General features: G+C 51.8%; 1 protein-coding gene and 1 long non-coding RNA gene across 2 annotated transcripts; one reads left to right on the top strand and one right to left on the bottom strand.

Annotated features, from left to right (window-relative positions):
* Positions 1 to 1670: 1670 nt before the first annotated feature.
* ADI1 (acireductone dioxygenase 1) lies at positions 1671 to 8201 on the bottom strand. The gene is made up of 4 exons (XM_019966860.2): positions 7833 to 8201; positions 5905 to 6024; positions 3270 to 3449; positions 1671 to 2286 (listed from the first exon to the last, which is right to left on the bottom strand). The coding sequence occupies exons 1-4, from the start codon at positions 7950 to 7952 to the stop codon at positions 2167 to 2169; spliced, it is 540 nt and encodes a 179-aa protein (XP_019822419.2). The 5' UTR covers positions 7953 to 8201; the 3' UTR covers positions 1671 to 2166.
* Positions 6355 to 21047, top strand: LOC139184665 (uncharacterized). The gene is made up of 3 exons (XR_011568243.1): positions 6355 to 7114; positions 7253 to 7393; positions 17538 to 21047. It is a non-coding gene; the product is annotated as an uncharacterized lncRNA (long non-coding RNA).
* Positions 21048 to 25016: the final 3969 nt, after the last annotated feature.

The following is a 25016-nucleotide window of genomic DNA, read 5'->3' as shown; positions in this document are numbered from 1 at the left end:
GTAAAGAATCCGCCCGCAATGCGGGAGACCGGGGTTCGATCCCTGGGTTGGGAAGATCCTCTGGAAGAGGGCATGGCAACCCACTCCAGTATTCTTGACTGGAGAATCCTATGGACGGAGGAGCCTGGCGGGTTACAGTCCATGGGGTCACAGAGTCAGACACGACTGAGCAACTAAGCACGGCACCGCAGCTCCCTCAGCACCCGCCACCCCCCCAGCCCCCCAACCGCACCCCCGCGAGGGGCGGGGCCGGAACAGTGATGCTCATGGCCCGGGCGTGTCTAAGGGCCGAGGTCGGGCTCTGCTCCCAACCTCCTGCAAATCAGCAAATGACACCACCTGTGGGGCATCCCCACTGCCTTTGGCTGCGTTTCTGCTGTTAACTTCACCTCCTTACTGTGCTGTGCTTAGTCGCTCAGTGGTGTCCGACTCTGCGACCCCATGGACTGCAGCACGCCAGGCCTCCCTGTGCATCACCAACTCCTGGAGTTTACTCAAACTCATGACCATTGAGTTGGTGATGCCATCTAACCATCCTCTGTCATCCCCTTCTCCTCCTGCCCTCAATCTTTCCCAGCATCAGGGTCTTTTCAAATGAGTCAGCTCTTCACATCAGGTGGCCAAAGTATTGGAGTTTCAGCTTCAGCATCAGTCCTTCCAATGAATATTTAGGACTGATTTCCTTTAGGATTTACTGGTTTGATCTTCTTGCAGTCCAAGGGACTCTCAAGAGTCTTCTCCAACACCACAGTTCAAAAGCATCAATTCTTCAGCACTCAGCTTTCTTTATGGTCCAACTCCCACATCCATACATGACCACTGGAGAAACCACAGCCTTGACTAGACGGACCTTTGCAGGCCAAGTGATTTCTCTGGCTTTAATATGCTGTCTAGGTTTGTGAGCCACGTGCCGCCCCCCAAGTGCTGCACACCTTTAAAGGGAGGACACGTCTGTCAAGTGACACGTTGAGACATGTCTTACGCAACAAGCAGTGCTCCTAGGTCCACACGAACAGCTCAGCTCCCAGACGTGTGCTCCTGGGAGCCCCTGACAACTGCAAATCCGTAAACCACCATCCTCTGTATAACTGACAGTGCCCACAGGAGGAGCCACCCCTGCTCCGAGGTTCCCTCTCATCTCCTGAGCCCTGTCTCGGCAAGAAGGAGGAGGGGCAGCGCCCGACCCTGGGGGCTGACGGTGTTACCCGTGTGGCTGGCACACAGCTTGACCCTAAGTCCAGCGTTCACCCACACAGCAAGGCCTGGGGTCCCTCCGTGCCTGGACACGTGCCAAAACCAACGTGGAAGCGATGACATACCCATTTCCACATAAAGATTTTTAATCCAGTTTAAAAGAATACCCAAAGCAAACTGCCCTTCACATCTGAGGCTAATTCAGGGTTTTTCTATGATTATAACAAATGAGATATAATTGTATCTCAAAACTGTTGATTAAAAATACAAACGATATACCAATTCTTGTTAAAATTCAAAGGCTTGATTGTAGAATTCGTTTCCTGTACGAGTTTAACCAGAAATCGCGCGTGGAACAGTGCTGACCCGGGAAACAGACGTAACTACGCACAGGCACACACGTCAGACGACGGACGCAAAGGGGGTGACGTGAGGGAACCACAGGTACCAGAACAGAAGGCGACTCCAAGCCGCCAGCAGAGCAACAAGGCAGCTCCTTTATTTTGAGCAAGAAAGTGGCGTAAGTGAGTGTGTGTCCCCCAACATGCCAGCTTCCCCCTCAGCACCCCTGTGTTTTGGGAGAAAAGTGGGTGACCTCTCCACCGCCCTGTCACCCACTGTCACAGTCTGCACAGGGCAGGCATGGCCTCGCCTGGCGCCTGTTTAAAGCCCAAGAATCAGGCAGTAAGTGGCTATATTTGGGGAGATGAAACTCACTGGTCAGAGCTGAAGGCGTGATCTAGTGCGGGGCCACTGACCCTGACCCCGAATCAGAGAAGTGAATCACCTGCCCAAATTTCCAGCTGGTTGCATGTGCAACCAGCTCCATGGCTCCATCCATTAAAACGTGTTCTGATCAAAAAAATACAGTGTTCTGATCTGACAAGCTTGCAGAGGAGGCTCCCCAGCCTCGCGCCTGCAGAACTGAAGCCGGAGAAAGGGACAGACTCCGTGCTGCCTCACGAGGGGCCGCTAGGCCGACTGCGCCAGGAACTCCAGGTATTGCGTCCGGGCCTCGAGGTGGTCCGACGGCCGGTTGTATGGCGTCCACACGGGGTCTCCCACGAACAGCCGCATGGCCTTCACGTAGTTCTGGGGAGACACACAGACAGAGCGGCGCTGGGCATGCAGCCGTGAGGTCACGCCCCATGCCACTCACCCCTGTTCTCATACACATTCCTCTGAAAGGCAGGAGGGCCTGTGCTCAGGCAGCCGCAGGGCAGCGTCGGGCCCACACTCTCGACAGACACACCGCCTTGCACGCGGGCCCCTCCCGCAGCACGGTTTGAAACCCACACCCCTGTCCAGCCAGGGTGCACGTCCGGGGGTGTGTCCTACAGGGGAACTCTCAGCAGGCCACGATGGCAAACGCGTGAGGTTCTTTCTCCCGGAGCCGTTTACGACAGCAAAGAACTGGAGACAGGTGGCGGACCCATCTCTTGGGGTCACCACTCAACGCAGTAAACCAGAGTGGGTCCCAGTGGCCATCAGGCAGCTGCACCCAGGCTGGGGCTCTCTATATGCCGACAGGAAACAGTCCCAGAGCTCAGCGAGCAGAAAAGAGGGGCGCCACCCCCGGACAGATTCGGCTGGCTCCTGTGCACGACTCACATTCGCCTGCCAAGCGAGCCGTCTCTCCAAGAAGACTTTTGAGGACCTGATCATGGCCACCTTCAGGGAGAGATGCTGGGGCCAGGAGTGGGGCGACCTTCCTTCCCTCGCACATCCTCTCCGAGTCCTGAGCTTTAAGCTGAGCACACCCGTGAGTCTCAGGTCAGTCCCAAGCCCATGGAGGGAGCCCCAGACCACCCTTCTCCTGCTTCTGTGACGTGTCCATGGCTCCAGCACCCAACAGCTGAGGCCCAACAGACATGCCCTCGAATGACGAAGGAGCAGGGACCCCTGGAGGGGCGCCTCCCGTTGGCCTGGGCATGTGCTCCCGTGCGCCCCTGCAGACCCCCGGCCCCCGCGAACCCCCGGCCGCTCGCTGAGGCAGCGTCCTCGCCTGGCGCTGCCGGGGCTGAGCGTCCGACAGGCGCGCAGACCACACTGCGGCAGAGGAGCCGCGAGCCCACCTTCTCGTCCAGCGTGAAGCGGTGGTAGATGCCGGCGGGCAGGGTGATCATGTCCCCCTTCTCCATGGAGATCCGGATCCAGCGGTCCTCCTGGTCCCGCACGTCAAAGTACCCGCTGCCGTCCAGGATGTAGCGGATCTCCTCGTCCAGGTGTAAGTGCTCCTCAAAGAACATCTTGATCTGGGGGTGGGGAGGCTCTGTGAGCTGGGGGCCCCCCGGGGTGAGGTGGCTGGAACCACCCCTGCGCCAGCGCGGACCACCTGGCCCGCCCCCAGGAGACGCGAAGGCATGTGGTCACCCCGGCAGGGCAGGAGCACGTGTGCATCTGAGGAAGGTGCTCAGTAAACACCTCCCCCTCATCCCAACCTGGCCTGTGTCTTTCAGGGCTCCATCCTCTAACGTTTCACAATAAAAATGCTTGAATGTGCACAAACGTTGGAAGCATTCTCTAGTAAACACCCACGCAACCTTCACGTTTCTCTTTAACTGGCCTTCTTAAGATTCCCCACCTCTTGCCTGTTGTCCCTGAGGGTTTCAAAGCTCTCCTCACATCATGCTTCCACCCTTCTGGACAATCCACAGACGTTTGGAAAATCCCCGCTTCCAGTGAGAACGGCAGCCTCTCGGGCGGGCGAGGCCATGGGGACAGGTCCCTGCCTTGCAGCTGGACACGCACCGACCCACCACCTGCCTAGGAATCTACCCTGAAGATACACCTCCAACAGCACAGAAAGGCATGCACACGCCGCTCCCTGCTGTGCTGTTTGTCACTGAGGAACGCTGGAGGCGCCCGGAAGGCGGGAGCAGAGTGGGCTGGTACAGTCAACGGGCACGCGGGCCCCGACAGCAGGGCGCGGTGCAGGCCAGCCAAGGGGAGCCGAGGGGCCTTCTGGTAGAGTCTTCATTTTAAACCTGGCTATGGCAGCGCACTCCAGGACTCCTGCCTGGGGAATTCCAAGGCCAGAGCAGCCTGGCGGGCTGCAGTCCGCGGGCTTGCAGAGAGTCGGACGTGACTGTGTGACTCACTTTACATCTTACAGAGTCACAAATAAAACTAAAACAAGCTTGGGGGCCGGGGGAGGGGGGACCTTAAATCTGGAATCAAGCCATATGCTCACAACCACAGGAGGAAGAGAAAACTCACCTAAGTGCTTTTGAACATAGTTCTCTGACTACACCCTCAGTAAGACAGGACCGCAACTCACCTGGAGCTCCACGGACAGGCCTGCTGACCCTAACTGGGTGGATGCAGCCACCACTGGGCACTGTGGTATGTGCGGGAGGAGAGAGACCCAAGGATGGGCCGAGGGAGCCCTGAGGGGCACGAACACCCTGAGCCAGGGAGCACAGAGGGGCTGGGAGCACGGCGGGGACGCGGCAGAACCACAGAGAGGGCCCCCCCGCCCCCCGCTGAGTCTGGACCAATCTGAATATCAAGGTGGATCGCGGCAAGAATGGACACGGGCCCACGAGGAAACCACGAATCCGCACGCGTGTACTGATGGGCATCGATGGAGAGAAGCAGGCCAAATCAGTACAGGAAGATGACGGCACAGGGACAGGGTAACTGACTCAGGCCGGGTCAGCGAGATTCACTCACACCAAGTCCAAGTTCGACTCCGAGCAGAAAGTCACAGGCAGAAAGTCACTCTCCACAGACCCCTTCCTTAGAGCGGGAAGAGGTGTCCGGTCCCAACACGGAACCCTGACGGGCACCAGTTCAGCCAAGTTTTGCATCATGGGCACTGGGACCCCCACCCCACCCCAGGCACAAGCCTCCAGGCGGGGTGCCCTGAGCAGACGCAGCACCCCTTCCGCAGGATTCCTGCCCAAAACGTGTTAACCTAAGACAACCGTGAGATAATCAGATAGTAAAGAAGTATGTTTTACGAGAACAAAAGATAAGCTGGTATTAGGGGCAGGGTTTTATTTCAGGAGAGAAGCCGTTCGAGAAGGTGGTAATGACACGGAGACAAGGGTTTGATCCCTGAGTCGGGAAGATCCCCTGGAGAAGGAAATGGTAATCCACTCCAGTATTCTTGTCTGGGAAGTCCCATGGACAGAGGAGCCTGGTGGGCTACAGTCCATAGGGTCACAAGAGTCGGACACGCGACTTACCGCCTAAACAAATAAACAAACCCCATGGCTTCATTGGTTAATCTGCCAAACATTTAAGAAAAAAGGAAAACCATTCTAGACATACTCTTCCAAAAAATGGAAACGGACGGAATACTTTTCAGCTTAATCTAAGGCCAGCATGCCTCTCATATAAACCAAAATGAAAGACATGTAAAAAGAAGGAAAGGCTTGCATTTATTAATGTGTGTGTGTGTGTTAGTTGCTAAGTCATGTCCAACTCTTTGCAACCCCATAGACTGCAGCCCATCGGGCCCTCCGTCCATGGGATTCTCCAGGCAAGAACATTGGAATGGGTTGCCATTTCCTTCTCTGAAAGTAACTACAGAAAGAAAGGAAGTGAAGTCGCTCAGTCGTGTCCGACTCTTTGCAACCCCAGGTGCCTCCATCCATGGAATTTCCAGGCAAGAGCACTGGAGTGGGGTGCCATTGCCTTCTCCCGCATTTGTTAATAGTGGATAATTGATAACCCCCTTGTCCAGTAACACAGAGCCCTTACCTTTTCCTCGTAATTCGGTAGTTTGTCTTTGCTTATGGTTATGATGTCCACCCAGGAGTAGTTTCTCTCTTTGCGGATCTTCTCTAATTCTGGATCGTTCTCGTATTTGTCTGCATCCAGCTAAAAGAGTTTAAACAAGCAACAAACAGGAGGTCACGTGAACACACCAAACAGTCTCTTTCTGGATCTCCAATATGATTATACTCTGAATTTATTACCTAGTCCTGTGTCCGCATTCTGGATCTCCAGTATAATTATATCCCACATATACTGCACTAATATCACTCGGTCCTTTGTCAATCCTAAAGTCACCTTTCTTCCCCTCCTTTCCCTATTTCTTGGCATGTTTCCCTAAAGGCTAAAAGCAGTGCAGTTGCGTCGAATTTCCGCCTCCCTTCTCTCCAACAGCGCTTCCAGGGAGATTCTATTGAAACTTCACGCTTCCAGTCCCACCACCAGGAGTCGGGGAAGCTCTGATCGCCTCACGCCTGTAACGGGCGCCTCCCCGGCACCGCCGCGTCCTGTTCCTCTGCCTCCTGTCCACTCTGCAAGTCTGCCTGACCTTTGTCTCTATGGCAACTCTATGGTTACTTTGTTTCCCCGAGCCAAAACACCTGAGGCCCTCTGAGCCCACAAATAAAACCCAAGTTCCTCAGGCAGACAAGAGGCTTTCTACCCCCTGGTCTCAGCTGCCTTTTCTTTCTTTAAAATTTTATTGATGCCTTTCTGACTGTGCTCGGTCTTCACTGCTGAGTGCAGGCTTCGTGGAGCTGCAGCTCCCCGACTACAGAGCTCCGGCTCGACAGTTGTGGCAGCCTTGCCCCAGACACGTGAGCGCTTCCCAACCAGCCTGTCTCCTGTGTCAGCAGGCAGCCTCTACCACTGAGCCACCAAGGAAGCCAGAGACATGAATTTCTCAATGACCACTCCCCAGGTGAGCAGACCCCCACAGTGCACCTTCACATCCAGGTGAGAGCTTCCCACTCCCTACGGCGTCACTGAGACACAACAGGTGAACATGCCCAGCTATCGTCCTGCTCCAGATCAAGTCATTATAAAGTACAAAAAGGCCCAGGGCACTGGAAGCAGAGCAAACAAGTCTACGGGCGACTCCCTGGAAAAGACCCTGATGCTGGGGAAGACTGAAGGCGGCAGGAAAAGGGGACGACAGAGGATGAGATGGTTGGATAGCATCACCGACTCGATGGCCGTAAGTCTGGGTAAACTCCGGGAATTGGTGATGGACAGGGAGGCCTGGCCTGCTGCAGTCCATGGGGTCGCAGGGTCGGGCACGACTGAGCAACTCAACAACTTTAATTCTGACAGTCCTGGGTCTTCCCATCCACAGGAGAACCAGGAGCCAGGAGGAGCCCGACTCGACCTGGCGGAGGAGCTGAAAACACAGCCTTACTTTATCCCCGGACACTTTCAGAGCTTGGCCAGTGTCCACTCCTGCTCCAAAACTGTCCCGTGGACAGCGAGACCGAAGGTCAGGAGTCTGAACAGACGGCGCCTCCTGTCGACCCGCCCCTCCCCCCCACCAGGGAGACGCACGGGGACACTTCAGGGACCCCAACTGCCCTCCCGCCGCCCCGCCAGGGCCCCTGGGGACAGGCCCGCGCCTACAGGGCCCCGGCCTCCCACTGGGGCGGCGGGGACCCGCGGGCCCGGGGCCCCGCTCTCACTCCGACCCCTCTGCCCTCCCCCGCGGCCCCCATCCCGGACCCCCGATCCCCGCCCCCCGATCCCCGATCCCGGCACCGAGCACGCGGCGCGCCCCGCGGTGGAGGTGGGGGGCCGGCCCGGCCGCGCCGAGCGTGCGCAGTGAGCACGGGCCCGGGCTCCGCAGGCCCGCTGGCCGGAAGGCGGGGCGCGCGGGGCCGAAGGGGCCGAAGGGGCGCCTGTGCCGCCGCGCGGGCTCCGCGTACCTTCCAGTAAAGGACCCCGAGCCGGCGCAGCTGCTCCAGGCCGACAGGGCGCGCGGGCTCGGCGCGGTGCGGCAGCCGCGGGTCGTCGGCCGCCTCGTCCATGTACCAGGCCTCCACCATGGCCGGGAGCTGAGTGCGGGGCCTGGGCCGGGGTAGGCAGCAGTGAGCCTGGCCTGAGCCTGGCCGCACGCGGGCGCCCCTCCTCCTGCCCTGCCTCTTCCTGCCCTCACCCGTGCCTCCTCCTTTCCTCCTCCCTCCTTTCCCCTCCCCGGGAGGCGGGCGGGGCGCGCCTGGAAGCCCGCGGCGGAGCGCCTCCTTCCCGCCGGCGGGCGGGCTCCTGGCGCGAGGCGGTGTCCCTGAAGGAAAGCTGCAGCTGCTGCTGCTAAGTCGCTTCAGTCCTGTCCGACTCTGTGCGACCCCAGAGACGGCAGCCCACCAGGCTCCCCCGTCCCTGGGATTCTCCAGGCAAGAACACTGGAGTGGGGTGCCATTTCCTTCTCCAATGTGTGAAAGTGAAGTCGCTCAGTCGTGTCCAACTCTTCGCGACCCCATGGACTGCAGCCCACCAGGCTCCTCTGTCCGTGGGATTTTCCAGGCAAGAGTACGAGTGGGGTGCCATTGCTTCGGGTTACCTGAAGGAAAGCTACAGGGCTCAAAATAGCCTCCAGTTGAAACTCCAGTTGGGCTTCCCTTGTGGTTCATCTGGTAAAGAATCCACCTGTAATGCGGAGACCTGAGTTCGATCCCTGGGTTGAGAAGATCCCCTGGAAAAGGGAAAGGCTACCCGGTTAAAACTCCCCACCATTCGTTCAGTTTGGTTCAGTTCAGTGGCTCAGTCATGTCTGACTCTGCATCTTCATGGACCGCAGCACGCCAGGCCTCCCTGTCCATCACCAACCCCCAGAGCTTGCTCAAACTCATGTCCACTGAGTCGGTCATCTCGTCCTCTGCAGTCCCCTTCTCCTGCCCTCAATCTTTCCCAGCATCAGGGTCTTTTCAAATGAGTCAGCTCTTCGCATCAGGTGGCCAAAGTATTGGAGTTTCAGCTTCAGCATCAGTCCTTACAATGAACACCCAGGACTGATCTCCTTTAGGATGGCCTGGTTGGATCTCCTTGCAATCCAAGGGACTGTCAAGAGTATTCTCCAACACCACAGTTCAGAGGCATCAATTCTTCAGCACTCAGCTTTCAAGAACTTTCTCCCCTAAAGAAAGGAATGGACATTAAGATTGATTACGTTCAGCTCCCAGCCGATCCCAGTTTCCAGCAGGTCTCAGGAATTCCTTGCCCCAGTTGTTGAAAGCTAACTAATAAAAAATAATCTTGAGGAAAAACAGACCCCCTCCAAACAATGTATCTCCGCATATATATGTTTTCTGTATATACCTACTCTCTTCTTGGCGCAGCAGCCCACTGATCTGACTGCTGCCCCTTCTCGCCTCATTAAAGGTGATCTGTTCCTGTAAAGTGCCAGTCTCCTTCTTTCTCTGAACCTCAGCTTCTCTAACTCCCTTACCCTACAGTTTTTGGTGCCAAACCCAGGAGGTTGAGGTTCCTTCTCAGACTCATTCTCCATGGCCAGCTCTTTGGAGCGAAGAAACCTGCCATGCTCACTTTCCCGCCCAGGCTTTCAGTACCTCCTCGGGAGGACGCCCTGTGCCTTCATGAGCAGTACAAGCCCTGGGTAAGGTCTGTATTGGTTTCCACGAACCCCAAGGAATATTGGCCTCTCTCTCTCTTCCTCTTTTCTCTATGCGCTCTTTTTAGCGAGACCAACCAACTCCAGGACAGAGGCCTTTTGCCATTCGACCTCCCTCCATCCACCACGAATTCTCACCTGACCCAGTAGCCCAGGGAAGCTTGGACAGTACTCTAGGGCGCCAGAGACTATCGTCCTTTCTGCGTTCCCAGGGAACCCTCCAGCCCAAAGGCCCTCTGGGGAGGTACTTGGGGGACGCCCCTCCCTCCTTAAAAGTCTCTCTCTCTCTCCATTTGCCCGGTCAAAAGATTAGGTGACGACCTTTTCTCTCGACCAGACAGTCGTTAGCCATTTGCTATGGGGTCAAGCCAATCTGGAGAAGGCACTGGCACCCCACTCCAGTACTCTTGCCTGGAAAATCCCATGGACAGAGGAGCCTGGTAGGCTGTAGTCCATGGGGTCGCTAAGAGTCAGACATGACTGAGCAACTTCACTTTCACTTTTCACTTTCATGCATTGGAGAAGGAAATGGCAACCCACTCCAGTGTTCTTGCCTGGAGAATCCCAGGGATGGGGGACCCTGGTGGGCTGCCATCTGTGGGGTCGCACAGAGTCGGACACGACTGAAGCAACTTAGCAACAGCAAGCCAATCCATCCCATGGGACTGTCCCTTGGCCTGCGTAAAACAAAACCTCAAACCTCTACTCTTGACCAATCTCAAGGTTCATAAACTCGAGTCACTTTGTACTCAAATTTGGCCTCAATACAAATTGGATAACCAAAACCGCTGGCCTGAGGTCAGGACTTCCGATTTCAATATTTTATCAGATCTCACTAACTTACTCAAATGGAATGGTAAATGGTTGGAGGTCACCTATATTCAAGCCTTCTGGGAACTTAGAAGCCCTCCTTCTCTCTGCAAGTGTTTGGGGAAGCACACTGACCGAAACCGCCCACCCTGGCCAAGCACCGTAGTAACCATTTGCACGAGTTGTTTTACAACAGGAGGTCATGGTAAGGGACACAGAACTAATAAGCCACCACCAACCGGAAAAGTTCAGAAAAGGTCAAAAGGAGACACCACATGTCCGACCACCTCCCAGAATCCTTCTCGCTGGCATCCATCTTGGCTGAACAAGGCGTGCACCATCAGGAAGGACTCTGAGTCAGAATGATTGGCTAAAGGCAACCTGGAAACTAATCCCATCACCATAAACCCAAGACTGCGAGCCACATGGCAGAGTGGTCCTCCTGGGTTCCCTGACCCTACCTCTCTCCACCCGGGCGCCATTTCCCAATAAAATCTCTTGCTTCGTCAGCACATGTGTCTCCTCGGACAATTCATTTCTGAGTGTAGACAAGAGCCCAGTTTCGGGCCCTGGAAGGGGTCACCCTTCCTGCAACAAATGGTGATTCTGGCAGGGAATTTTCTTTGCTGCCACTGACATCCTGACCGCTCGGGGTACTCAGTGGCCAGCTTGCCTGCCGATGGACCAGACCCAGTGGCCACATCTGGGACCCTTTTGTCCCTGGACTCCTCCTGATGCAGACAACTGGCCAGAGTGCCCTGACCGGAAAGAAACAAGAGACTTTATTGATCTCTCTCCCCTTCCCGCTCTCTTTTCTCTCCTTAACCCTTCCTATCCTCCCCCTTTTTTCTAGTCCCCTGGTCCTGGACGCAGGAATCTGGTGGAAGGGCCTCAGCCTGAGATGAGGATTAGAGACTGATCACCTCCTCTTTGCAGAGAACTCGAATTCTGGTTCTGTTCTGGCTTGGTTTCTGGTAGGGCCTAGTTCAGTCCTCCCTTCTCTGGAGGCCCAGGGTAAAGTCCCATAACACCTGGGTATCTGCAGGTGTCAGGAGATGTCTGTAAGGCCACCCCTTTAGCCCCCTCTCCCTCCTCCTCCCCCTTCTTCTTTCAAGCTGGCTTCCTTTCCTCCCTTTGAAATCTTTGAAGACCTGAGGTATTTTCATTTACTCTGTTAGTACTTGGATCTGAAGTTCTCTGTTTTTAACAGAAGATTTTCTGAGAGACTATTCTCGTATTTAAGGCACTGTATGATGAGGAGCGCCAGGTCTGTGTGTGTGTGTTTTAACTCTGTGTTGTGTTCTGATTTTTGATGGCCATTTTGCTTTGCCTGGCCACCATTTGGTTTAGACCTGCCACCATTCTGTTAGAACTTGCTTTCCTTTCCCTGTGCCTTGAGACTAGGGCTCTCAGGAACACTTATCTAGACCATCTCTAACTCCTGAGACTGAGGAAAAATGGGGGAAAGCCTTTAAAAGTTTTATTTATTCGAACTGTTTTTTATAAACTAGTAAATTTTATATTGTAATATCTAATTCATGACTAAGCTTAGAAAATGAAGCTAGATCTTGTGTTGTGTATGTCTATATATGTCTTGGTATGTCTTTGTCTCTGGGCAATATTTTTGAGGTTAATTTGTAAATGAGCTCTATTTAATTGGCTTAAAGAAAAGTAAGTGCTTACAAATCAAATAATTCTAAATTAAACAATAAATTCCAGGTTCTTGTGAACTGGGAAATATTCAGTATTAAATACATGCTATTAATGTTTATTTGTGACCTATCTAACAAACATCCACTGGATCATTGAAAAAGCAAGAGAGTTCCAGAAAAACATCTATTTCTGCTTTATTGACTATGCCAAAGCCTTTGTGTGGATCACAATAAACTGCGGCAAATTCTGAATGAGATGGGAATACCAGACCATCTGACCTGCCTCTTGAGAAACCTATATGCAGGTCAGGAAGAAACAGTTAGAACTGGACATGGAACAATAGACTGGTTCCAAATAGGAAAAGGAGTATGTCAAGGCTGTATATTGTCACCCTGCTTATTTAACTTATATGCAGAGTACATCATGGGAAATGCTGGGCTGGAAGAAGCACAGGCTGGAGTCAAGATTGCCGGGAGAAATATCAAGAACCTCAGATATGCAGATGACACCACCCTTATGGCAGAAAGTGAAGAGGAACTAAAAAGCCTCTTGATGAAAGTGAAAGTGGAGAGTGAAAAAGTTGGCTTAAAGCTCAACATTCAGAAAACGAAGATCATGGCATCCGGTCCCATCACTTCATGGGAAATAGATGGGGAAACAGTGGAAACAGTGTCAGACTTTATTTTTCTGGGCTCTAAAATCACTGCAGATGGTGACTGCATCCATGAAATTAAAAGACGCTTACTCCTTGGAAGAAAAGTTATGACCAACCTAGATGACATATTCAAAGCAGAGACATTACTTTGCCAACAAAGGTTCGTCTAGTCAAGGCTATGGTTTTTCCTGTGGTCATGTATGGATGTGAGAGTTGGACTGTGAAGAAGGCTGAGCGTCAAAGAATTGATGCTTTTGAACTGTGGTGTTGGAGAAGACTCTTGAGAGTCCCTTGGACTGCAAGGAGATCCAACCAGTCCATTTTGAAGGAGATCAGCCCTGGGATTTCTTTGGAAGGAAGGATGTTGAAGCTGAAACTCCAGTACTTTGGCCACCTCATTCGAAGAGTTGACTCATTGGAAAAGACTCTGATGCTGGGAGGGATTGGAGGCAGGAGAAGGGGACGACAGAGGATGAGATGGCTGGATGGCATCACTGACTCGATGGACTTGAGTCTCAGTGAACTCCGGGAGTTGGTGATGGACAGGGAGGCCTGGTGTGCTGTGATTTATGGGGTCGCGAAGAGTTGGACATGACTGAGCGACTGAACTGAACTGAACTGGCCCGCCAACCTCGACCCACCCGTATGGGACCTAACCTTCCAGGCCCCTGCTTTAGATGTAACCAAGTGGGACACTGGGCCAAATTCTGCCCAAACTCCTGGCCACCCACCAAACCCTGCCCCACCTGCAAACATGGGGACACTGGAAAATGGATTGTCCTCAGACACTACCCATCAAATCTCGGGGTCCACCCCAGGCCCAACAACAATGGGCTGGGAACCAGACTTGGGGGGCCCTGGAACCCCAGACCATGGCTCCTCGGATGAGGTGAGAGGTGACCCAATTGTGCCTGAATTATTCCAGTGACGGAGCCCAAGCTCCAGACCCCAAGCCCATCCCGTACAGACAGACTTGGAGCTTTGGGTAATTGGCACGGTGGCCGGACACAAAGTCTCATTCTAATAGACACTGGAGCAGCCTTTTCACTTTTAACCTCCTTTAAGCGCCCTCTCCAACCTTCAGAAGTGGCCATCGAAGGGGTCTCAGGCATCCCTTTTTATCCCAAAATAACACCTCCTCTCCTACGTTCCTTTGGCAAAACCACACTGACACATCCTTTTATAGTTCCTCAATGCCCAGTGGCACTGGGGGGATGTGATCTTCTGGTTAAGCTACAAACTTCTATAAACATCCCATTCTTAGATCCCATATCAATTCTTTGCATCCAATTGGCACCCTAACCCCTGGCCAGCCCTCACTCCCAAAACCTGCCCCCTGACCTTCCCCGAGAGATCCTCGGGTCTGGGACACCGAAGCCCCGTCAGTAGCCTGACACCATTCCCCCGTCCAGGTTTTTCTAAAAATCCCTCTCCGGTCATAACCCAAACTCAGTATACCCTGCCCACAGAATCCTGACAAGGACCTAAACCAATAATCTCCGGACTGCTCAAAGCCGGCCTTTTGCAGCCCATCTGTTCTCTTCATAATACCCCTATACTGGCAGTCAAAAAGGGGCCCCACTCCTGGCGTCTAGTCCAAGATCTTCTCAAGATCAATGAGGCCATGATACTGTACAGCCCGTGGTCACTAATCCCTGCGCCCTTCTCTCACATATCCCCCTGACACACCCTACTTCAGGGTACTGGGCCTCAGAGATGCTTTCCTGACTTTACCCCTAACCACTCCTCACAGCCCCTATTTGCCTTCACCTGGACGGACCCAGACACATATCAATCTCAACAGTTAACTTGGACTGCTTTACCACAAGGGTTTAGAGGTAGCCCTCATTTTTTCGGTCAAGCCCTCCAAAGAGACCTACAGACTTTAGACCTAGGCTCTACCACCTCACTCCAACATGTAGACGATTTCTGTAGTTCCTCTCGCCGTAACTGCCTATTCCACACCGCAATGCATTGAATGCCCCCAGGCAACGGGCCTACGAGCCTCCCTCTCCAAAGCACAATTGCTTGCACCACTGACAGTTACACGGGATCGCTTCTCACTCCCACATCCAAAATAATCCCAACTCAGAGACTTCGAACCTTGACACAGACCCCCAGGCCCCAAACCAAGAGGAAACGTCTTTCTCTATTAGGTCTATTAAACTTCTTCTGAATATGGGTCCCAAATTTTGCCCTCCATGCAAAACCCCTCTACCAAGCTACTCGAGGAAACTTAGATGAACCCATAATGGCCCCCACCTCTCTCCACACCCCCATACAGACACCTAGCAAACATTTACTACGGGCGCCTTCTCTTTACTTACCTGATTACACCAGGCCTTTTTTCCTTTTTGTACATTCTCGACAAGGACATGCCTTAGGGACTCTGTGCCAGAAACGCGGGGACATATGGGGCCCTCTAGCTTACTTATCCAAACAACTCGATCCCGTCACGCTCAGATGGCCACCTTGTCTCCAGGCGTTGGTTGCAACCACCCTCTTAACACCTGAAGCCCAAAACCTAATCTGAAACGCCCCTCTAAATGTATGCTCTCCTCATTCCTTCAAAGATTTACTCTCTCATCGGGCTTTCCTTTCTCTGCCCACTACTCGACTACAGATCCTCCACACACACCTCCTCGACCTATCCCTTTCTTTTACGCCTTGTAAACCTCTTAATCCTGCTAGCTTACTCCCTACACCAGATCCAGAAGCAGAACACCTATCCTATGACTGTGTTTAGACCTTAGAACATATAACCGATCAGCCCCTTACTGACCCCACAGTCCCATCCTGGTTCACAGATGGCAGTACCCAGAAGCAAGCCCCACTTGGGGCTGAATACGCTATAGTCCAGGGACAGCCTGACAAAGTTATCCCCCCTACCCCCGCCTCGTGAAGTCAGCCACACTCCCAGCTCACACATCCTCACAGAAGGCTGAACTGATAGCTCTTACACAAGCTTTGACCCTAGCCAAAGATCAAAAGATAAACATTTACACTGACTCCAAATATGTCTACAACATATTACATTCTAACATTATAATCTGGAGGGAAAGGGGATTCCTGACTCAGAAGGGCACGCCTATTCTCAATGCTTCTTTTATTTCTGAACTCCTCCATGCGGCTCAGCTCCCAAAACAAGCTGCTGTAATACGTTGCCGGGGACATCAGCGACACGGCCCTATCTCCTTTTATAACAACATAGCAGATCACGAAGCAAAGCAGCAGGCTGCCTCTGTTAGTCCTGTCTTTACTATAGCCCAGGTTGACGAGCCAAACAGCCACACATTACTTTCATATTTACATTCTCTGTTCCACCCCTCCGCAAAAGTACTTAAGACTTTCCTTCAGAACGATTGAGTTAACTAAAGACGATGTGGCTTATTTAAGTGATCTGAGCCAAACCTGTACCACTTGTCAGTGGGCAAACCCCCATTCTAACATTCGTCACCCACCCCTTTCTCCACCCACCAAATTCTCAGACATCTTCCCACACAAGAATGGCAGGTAGATTTCACCCACATGCCACTCGTAAAAAGGGTTAAATTTCTCCTAGTCTTCATAGATATATTTTCTGGATGGATCGAAGCTTTCCCGACTACTAACAAATGAGCCCCTACTGTGGCTCACCTTATCCTTACTGAAGTCCTCCCCAGGTTTGGGATGCCTTCCTCCCTCCAGTCTGACGATGGGCCCAAGTTCACATCCCAAATCACCCAAAATATTGCACAAGCCCTTCAAATTCCTTGGAGGTTTCACATTCCTTATCACTCCCGGTCCTCCGGTAAGGTTGAGAGAGCCAATCGAGTCCTAAAAGAAACTGACTAAATTAACAATCAAACTTCATCAAGATTGGACTAAACTCCTCCCTTTAGCCCTCTTAAAGGTCCAGTTCAATTCAGTCGCTCAGTCGTGTCCAACTCTTTGCAACTCCTTGTACCGCAGCACACCAGGCCTCCCTGTCCATCACCAACTCCTGGAGCTCATGTCCATTGAGTCAGTGATGCCATCCAGCCATCTCATCCTCTGGGCCGTCCCCTTCTCCTCCCACCCTCAGTCTTTCCCAGCATCAGGGTCTTTTCAAATGAGTCAGCTCGTTGCATCAGGTGGCCAAAGTATTGGAGTTTCAACTTCAGCATCAGTCCTTCCAATGAACACCCAGGACTGATCTCCTTTAGGATGGACTGGTTTGATCTCCTGGCAGTCCAAGGGACTCTCAAGAGTCTTCTCCAACACCACATTCAAAAGCATCAATTCTTTGATGCTCAGCTTTCTTTATAGTCCAACTCTCACAACCATACATGACTACTGGAAAAACCATAGCCTTGACTAGACAGAACTTTGTTGGCAAAGTAATGTCTCTGCTTTTTAATATGCTATCTAGGTTGGTCATAACTTTTCTTCCAAGGAGTAAGCATCTTTTAATTTCATGGCTGCAGTCACCACCTGCAATAATTTTGCCAGGCCTTACCAAAAAAACCTCTAAATATCAGTCCGTTCGAGGCCATGTATGGGCCACAGTACTTTTAGGACTCCCCCACTCCCATGATGGTCCCAAACTGCCATCCCACCTCCCTTTTCCCTTACTTGCCCAGATACAAGATGCCCTTTGGCAACATATGGATAACCTACTCCCTCAACCGCATCTCAATCTCCTGTACCCATTCCTCCAAATAGGAGACAAAGTCTATATGACAGTTCAGTCCCACTCAGATCTAATCCCCAAATGGCAAGGACCCTACACGGTAATTCTGCTGACCCCTACCACTGCAAAATTAAAAGAAATCACCCCTTGGGTGCACATTACTTGACTAAAAAAGGTTATGCAGCCCAATGATGAGAATGCTTACCAGACAAAAACTAACCGAGTTTCTTCCACAGGCCCTACAACTCCAAAGTTCTCATGGCTTCCACCGGCCCCAGCTGACGACAGATGAGCCTGTTGGTTTCACGGCTGCAATTACTTCTGGAACAACTCCTGACAGATATCTGGGTCTCGAGTCCTCAAGGATCCATGTTCGAACACGATGAAGATTACATCTCTACCCTGTGGCTGCAGGGGACCTTTTATAACTTTTACCCTTTTGAAATCCAATTCTTCTCCACAATAGTCTACCTTATATTTACTTCCCCAAATATTGGTTAACATCTTCTTCCTATCTTCTTTCTCTCCTCTGACCAAGAACTCTTTCAAAACCCTAACTTCAACTATCTATTCCGGACCCTTAATTTAACCCATACTCTCCCCAATGCCTCTAACCCACAGTTGGCTAAAGACTGCTGGATATATCTATCCATAACTCCTCTGGGAGATTCAGCCCCCCCCCCCCCATCCATCCTTGACTGGACCAGTGGTTACATATCCCTACACCACTCATACCTTGGGGAGCCTTTATTCATCTCATATCTTAAATATCTTCACTGCTGCTGCTGCTGCTAAGTCACATTAGTCGTGTCTGACTCTGTGTGACCCCACAGACGGCAGCCCAACAGGCTCCTCTGTCCCAGGGATTCTCCAGGCAAGAATACTGGGGTGGGTTGCCATTTCTTTCTCCAATGCATGAAAGTGAAAAGTGATACCTTCACACTAGTGATCAAATCCAGAATTCAGACAAACTCTTAGAATCTTTCCTCACTGACCCGCCCTCCTACAATGGAAAACCTCCAATAGGAGGCCCTGTCACCCAGAGAGTAACACTGTTATCAGATCAGATCAGTCGTTCAGTCGTGTCCAACTCTTTGCGACCCCATGAATCGCAGCATGCCAGGCCTCCCTGTTCATCACCAACTCATAACCAGCTCCTTTTGATGGGGGAGCCTGGTGGGCTGCCGTCTATGGGGTCGCACAGAGTCGGACATGAGTGACGCAACTTAGCAGCAGCAGCAGCAGCAGAAACTTCTGAAACAGTTCATATGACCAACCCATGGGCATAATCTCTAAACCCATGTGTAACCATATCTCCACTTTACTCTTTGCCACTGGAAAGGCTATATATATAATGTTTCTGGTCCTACAGGACATTCGTTAACCTTTACAGGACGGTTCTCTCAGCATACTCCTCCACTTCTCCCATCATTGGGGCCACCTTAGCGGGGTCCCTGTTCTTGAACGAACGATCAAATCCCCACCCCCCACCCCAACTCCTCTTCACCATCGACTTCAGCTGTTGCATTGTGACACCTGGCCTGTTCCTCCTGTGTGGGGCATCTACATACCTCTGTTTACCTACTAATTGGATCGGAACCTGCACCCTGGTATACTCCAGTCCAAACATTTTTATAGCCCCCAATGATCAACCCCTACCTATTCCTCTCATTCACAAGTGAATGAAACAAGCCCTTCATTTCATTCGCCTCTTAATGGGACTAGGAATAGTGGCTGGAATTGGAACAGGAACTGCCGGCCTAACCACCTCCGTCCACAACTACCAGGCACTATCTAAAGACCTACCAGACAGCCTCAGGAGATAGCCCAGGGTCCAACAGCTCTCCAAAACCAACGCGATTCCTTGGCGGCCGTAGTTACAACATAGAAGGGGATTTGATCTACTAACTGTAGAGAAGGGAGGTCTGTGCCTTTTTCTAGATGAATCCTACTGCTTCTATGCCAACCAGTCTGGTGTTGTTCAGGAAGCTGAAAAAACCTTAAAGATTGAGCCTCTCGAGTCTGCCTGAGATTAAGCAACTCCTGGCAGTCATGGTTGATGGACTGGGACCGATGCCTTGGGTTTTGCCCCTTCCCGGACCATTCATACTCATTATCCTCCTATTCACATCTGGACCTCGTTTGCTTAATCTTTTCCAGGGATTCCTCCAGGACCAAATCCGAGCCATTTCTTGAGATTGAGTCAAGACTGTTCTGCTCAAGACCCTGGCAACTAGAGTAGAAAATCAGCACTATGGGCCTTAGACTTCCTTCCTCCCAGACCACAAACCTGCGACTCTGCAACCCCATAGACTGTAGCCCTCCAGACTACAGCTCCTCTGCCCATGGGATTTCCCAGGCAAGAAACTGGAGCAGGTTGCCATTTTCTTTTCCAGGGGATCTTTCCAACCCAGGGATTGAACCCAGTTTCTTGCATCTCCTGCACTTGCAGGCAGATTCTTTACCACTGTGCCATCTGGAAAGCTCATACTGGTACCCACTCCTGAATGCCCAGAGCAGGCCAATGGGGATGAGCTAATGAAACAGAGATCAGCAGTCTCGGTCTTCCAGATCCTCCACCCAGGAGCTAAAATGGCTCCGCTTATGACCTTCTCTTGTAGCTGTTATCCCCTCCTTCACCCACGAATGCGCAGAACCCCCAGGGGCTTTGCTTATGTGGATTCTATCTACTAAAATTCATCTGAAAGGAGGAAAAAAACAGGTTTTATGTATTAATTCATCTAAACATAACAGTGATCACCATTACATCTTAACAAATAACATTTTAGTGAAGAAGTCAGATTTTACAAAAAAAAATGAAAAGAGTAGCTTTTTTTTTTACATTTCTACAATTCTTGTCTGGCTTAATAGCAGGAAGAGAGATGCTCATCTGCTTCTGCAGAGTCTCTTGATATATGTTATTTTGGTTGAATTGTATGAAGAATATCCAGCCTCACACAGGTATATAGTTGGAAAAGGGAGGAGTATTTTAATAGCTTCTGGATAGTTGTAGATATTCATACTACACCAAGTTTGTAGCTATTGATACTACACCAAAATTTGACAGTTGGTGGTTTCCTAAAAGTTAGTTGCAACGTGGAATCTGACAACTAGAGCAATGATTTCAAATTCTGTTATATCCACGTACACTGAACTTTGAATAGTTGATTTGTACATGATTGTGTAACAGCATGCACCAGTCCTTTTGAGAATACTGTTCCACAAAGTTATGTATCTCTTTCAAATATTGACACAGGCTGGTCTACAATACCACTAGGCTTACCAGAAAAATCCAGGAGTAGGCAAGCTGTAAACGTCATGGGGCAGAAACAGTTTCACAGTGTTTGAGTTTTCTTTTGAAAGCTTGAATTGGCCATAAATGTTGTCAGTTGTTTACTTCCTGATTTTTTTGGCCACACCTCAAGACATGTGGGATCTTAGTTCCTGATGAGGGACTGAACCCGCACCCCCTGCAGTGGAAGCTTGGAGTCTTAGTCCCTGGATCTGAAGAGACAGGCTCACCCTATTTTGGGGAATGTCTGCCAAACACCCTGGTTGGAATAACCACGGTTACCTGGTGGCGAGATGGGTTTGTAGCTCAGTCATACAAGAGCTTCTGCCTCAAAACGACCCAGGCACTTTGTTGAACAGTGTGTGAGAGGCTTTCTGTTACTTCCTGCTTTGTCCCAGAGGGTATTAAAAACATTGGTCCTCAGGGGTCAAGATTAATAAAATTGAAAATGTGATTGCTTCTTTGGGCCCTTCTTAAGAGAAACTGAGCTGTTTTGCTTTGTCTTATGAAGAACATGATCACTGATGGTAGTTGGGAGCTGCAGCCCAACCCACACTGCGGCACCAACAGCGTGACCCCCCCGCCCAGGGCACCAACAGGGTGACCGCCTCAGGGCACCAACAGAGTGACTCCCTCAAGGCATCAACAGCGTGACCCCCAGGGCACCAACAGGGTGATTGTCCCTAGGGCACCAACAGGGTGACCCCCTCAGGGTACCAACGGAGTGACCCCGCCCCCCAGGGCACCAACAGTGTGACCCCCCCCTCCCAGGGGACCAACAGTGTGAGTGACCCCCAGGGCACCAACAGGGTGACCAACCCCCAGGGCACCAACAGTGTGACCCCCAGGGCAGCGCTCAGCCCTGTGGGGTGGCAGGGGCAGCAGGTGCTGGCCTGGCCTCCTCACCAAACTGTCCTCCCGGGTGCCCCTGCCCTTGAAGAACGCAGCTCTCGGGAACAGACACAGCCGCTCCGTAGACCAGCACTCGGCGTGGGGACTGATCCTCACCGTCTGGTAACGACTGACAATGAGGCATAATCTGCAAAAGTCCTGACTCACTATGTTGTACACCCGAGATGAACAGCGTTGTAAACCATCTACTTTGATCTTAAACAAAAAGACCCAGCTCTGAGCTCTCCTGGTTACGGTGCAGGTGACAGAGACACAGCCAGCAACTGGAGCAGACAGAACCCAATGGGGGTCCTGTCTCACGTGCCTGAGAAGGCCCGGAGCTCTCCTCCCCCCGCGCGGCTCTGGACTCGTCTTCACAGCTCAGCTCAGCTCGCCCAGGGCACTGACTCGCTTCTCACCGGCCCCCGCGAGCTTTCCGGACCTGACAGGAAACAGCCGCAGGAGCGCCGATTTGGCGGAAAGCGCTCCCGGCATGCTGTGCGGACATCCGGCCTCACGGAAGCTTCCAGGTGGCCAGTGCGTCCACGTCTCCACAGCGTGTCTCCCCGGGAGCCCCAGGCCGGTCGTGGCCAACGGGGAAGCCGCGGCCCGGCAGCGCCGTCACAGCCTGTCAGGGCGGGCAGGGGGACGGCAGCCCTGGAGGGGAGGAGAGGCTGACGGCACACACCGGACGGCCAATCTCTCCTCCTGTGGAGAGCTTCCACTAAAAGAATGAGACAGAAGGCACAGCGGCTCTCGGCTCCCCACTCCTGTGTCTTCATGGGGTGCCGCGCCCTCCCGGCCCCAGTAACCCGGAGCACACCCTGTCCCCCGCGGGCCTGTGTCTAGACTCCTCTCCCGTCAGGGCCAAACTTCCGGGAATGTCTTTCTAATGGAAGGAGTTGCAGGGTCTTCTGAAATACACAGAAAACGCTCAGGGAGAGTGGATGCCACAAATAAGGAGGGCAGAAGCCGCAGAGGAACACCTGTGCAAAAAGCACAGCTTCAGGAGCATTTTAACGGAAACCGCTAGAAACAGGAGTTTGCTGTGAGACACAGGGGTCCATCTGTCAATAAAGGTGAAGCCAGGAGAAGGAGCCACAGAAGGAATCCAGTGGGGCCCACTGGTTTCACACCCCGCAAGTAAAAAGACGTGGAAAGCTCACTAACACAGCCCGTAACAGGACGAGAACGTGAATAGAACGGAGCCAGGTGACTGAGAATTGAAGCTTCATGAAACTGTTCTGTGAGGTGTAAATCTGAACATTTCTGATGCTAATTTGTATAAAAAGTAATGGAATTTTTAGCTGAGAAGCAAGCCGTCTGTGCATGAGCCTGGATTTCTTCACAAAGAAGTCATGTTTGGAACCAGTTGCCTAGAGGCCCCAGTCAGCAAAATTTTATTCAAACTAATTAAAAGGAAAGTGTTTCTCGCTCTTAATACATCTCCGAAATAGGGTCAAAGACGGCAGGCGCCCTGTCCTGGGGGTGCGGGCGTATTTACAGCATGTCAGTGAATTATCCCCAACCTCTGTGTTCCGGCATGAAGATAAAACCGATGCGTATTCCAGTGCGTCACCTCTGCCGTCTTCAGCCTTACCAGCCGACTGTCCCCAAAATGCTCGCTCCAATAAAGCCTTTCCCTGAGTGTGCTCCAAGTCACACAGGGTGAGGAAAGGGATTCTAGAAAGGGGTTCCAAGGTCAAACACTTAGAGGAAACTCTGCTGACAGCATCTCCCTTCTGAGAAGTAGTGGAGTTTATCAGGGAGAAATTGTCTCCTGGAGACAAAACTTATTCGTGCCTTAGAGAAAGAAAGTGAAAGTTGCCCAGTTGTGTGTGTCTGACTCTTTGCAACCCCATGGACTATACAGTTCATGGAATTCTCCAGGCCAGAATACTGGAATGGGTAGCCTATCCCTTCTTCAAGGGATCTTCCCAACCCAGGGATCAAACCGGGGTCACCTGCATTGTAGGCGAATTCTTTACCAGCTGAGCTATCAGGGAGAGGCATCGGCTAATTCCAAATGCACATTCTTTGTAAACACTGTCCAAAGTTCAGACATAACAGAAGTAAAGCCAATGGAGTGCCAGAGTGGTGATCAGCAAGTTGAGATCTGCACTCAACCAGACAGAGAGTCTGCAAACTGGAGGACTCCACCCTAACATGGAAGGAGCCTGGCATGTGTGGATGTAGCCAGGAGATCGTGACGGCTGACTCTTCACAGTGATTGCTGACACACCACAATTTTCTTAAAAAACAGGGAATTGGTCAGTAGTTACCTCATAATAAGTTGGGGAAACCATTTCCGTTTTGCCCATGATTGCAGAGGCCTAAGCAAGAAATGGCTAGAGAAGGAAATGGCAACCCACTCCAGTGTTCTTGACTGGAGAATCCCAGGAACGGGGGAGCCTGGTGGGCTGCCGTCTCTGGGGTCGCACAGAGTCGGACACGACTGAAGTGACTTAGCAGCAGCAGCAGCAAGCAAGAAATGGCACTTCCCAGGTGGCTTAGTGGTAAAGGATCTGCGTGCAAATGCAGGAGATGCACGAGAAGCAAGTTCAGCCCCTGGGTGGGGAAGATCCCCAGGAGGAAGAAATAGCTACCCACTCCAGTATTCTTGCCTGGAGAATCCCACGGACAGAGGAGCCTGCCAGACCACAGTATGTGGGGTCACAAAGAGTTGAGCTACTGATGACAGGCAAGAAAGCAAGACAGGACCCAGGTCAGGACTTCCCTGGCGGTCCAGTGGTTAAGATTTTGCCTTCCAATGCAGGAGGTGTGGGTTTGATCCCTTGTTGAGGGAGTTAAGATCCACATGCCTTGCAATGGAAAAACCAAAACAAAAAACACAAGCAGTATTGTAATGAATTCAATAGACTTTAAAAAAGAAAAGAAATGACCCAAGTCAGTCTGGGTCTTTTGCTTTGTTTGTAGGACCTGAGTGCTTTTGTCTGCTCAGGGGCGTTTCAAGGCAAGTCTCTTTTTTTTGTTTGTTTTTATTTTGACTGCACCACACAGCATGCAGGACCCTAGCTTTCCAACCAGGGCTTAAATCTGGGCTCCCTGCAAGGGAAGCACAGAGTTCTGAGAGAATTAATTCTTAGGTAGGCTGATAAGAAGTCCAGGGTCCATAAAGAATAGAAAGGGGTCTAGGGTTCTGGAGGAGGAGAAAGGGACAAATGTTTATTTCTATATTGCTTTGTCTTAGTCACAGGAGACATTTGTTCTGAAACTTTGAGTTGTTATGACAACCATCTTTAAGACTAACTTTCTTTAAGCCCAGAGCTAATGATTCAGTTCAGTTCAGTCGCTCAGTCCTGTCAGACTCTTTGCCACCCCATGGATCGCAGCACGCCAGGCCTCCCTGTCCGTCACCAACTCCCGGAGTTCATTCCAACTCATGTCCATTGAGTCGGTGATGCCATCCAGCCATCTCATCCTCTGTCATCCCCTTTTCCTCCTGCCCCCAATCCCTCCCAGCATCAGAGTCTTTTCCAATGAGTCAACTCTTCGCATGAGGTGGCCAAAG

Source organism: Bos indicus, chromosome 8, assembly GCF_029378745.1.
Source record: "Bos indicus isolate NIAB-ARS_2022 breed Sahiwal x Tharparkar chromosome 8, NIAB-ARS_B.indTharparkar_mat_pri_1.0, whole genome shotgun sequence".
Classification (NCBI taxonomy): domain Eukaryota; kingdom Metazoa; phylum Chordata; class Mammalia; order Artiodactyla; family Bovidae; genus Bos; species Bos indicus.
Note: the sequence above shows the minus strand (reverse complement) of the source record. Positions and strands in the feature narration are given on the sequence as shown.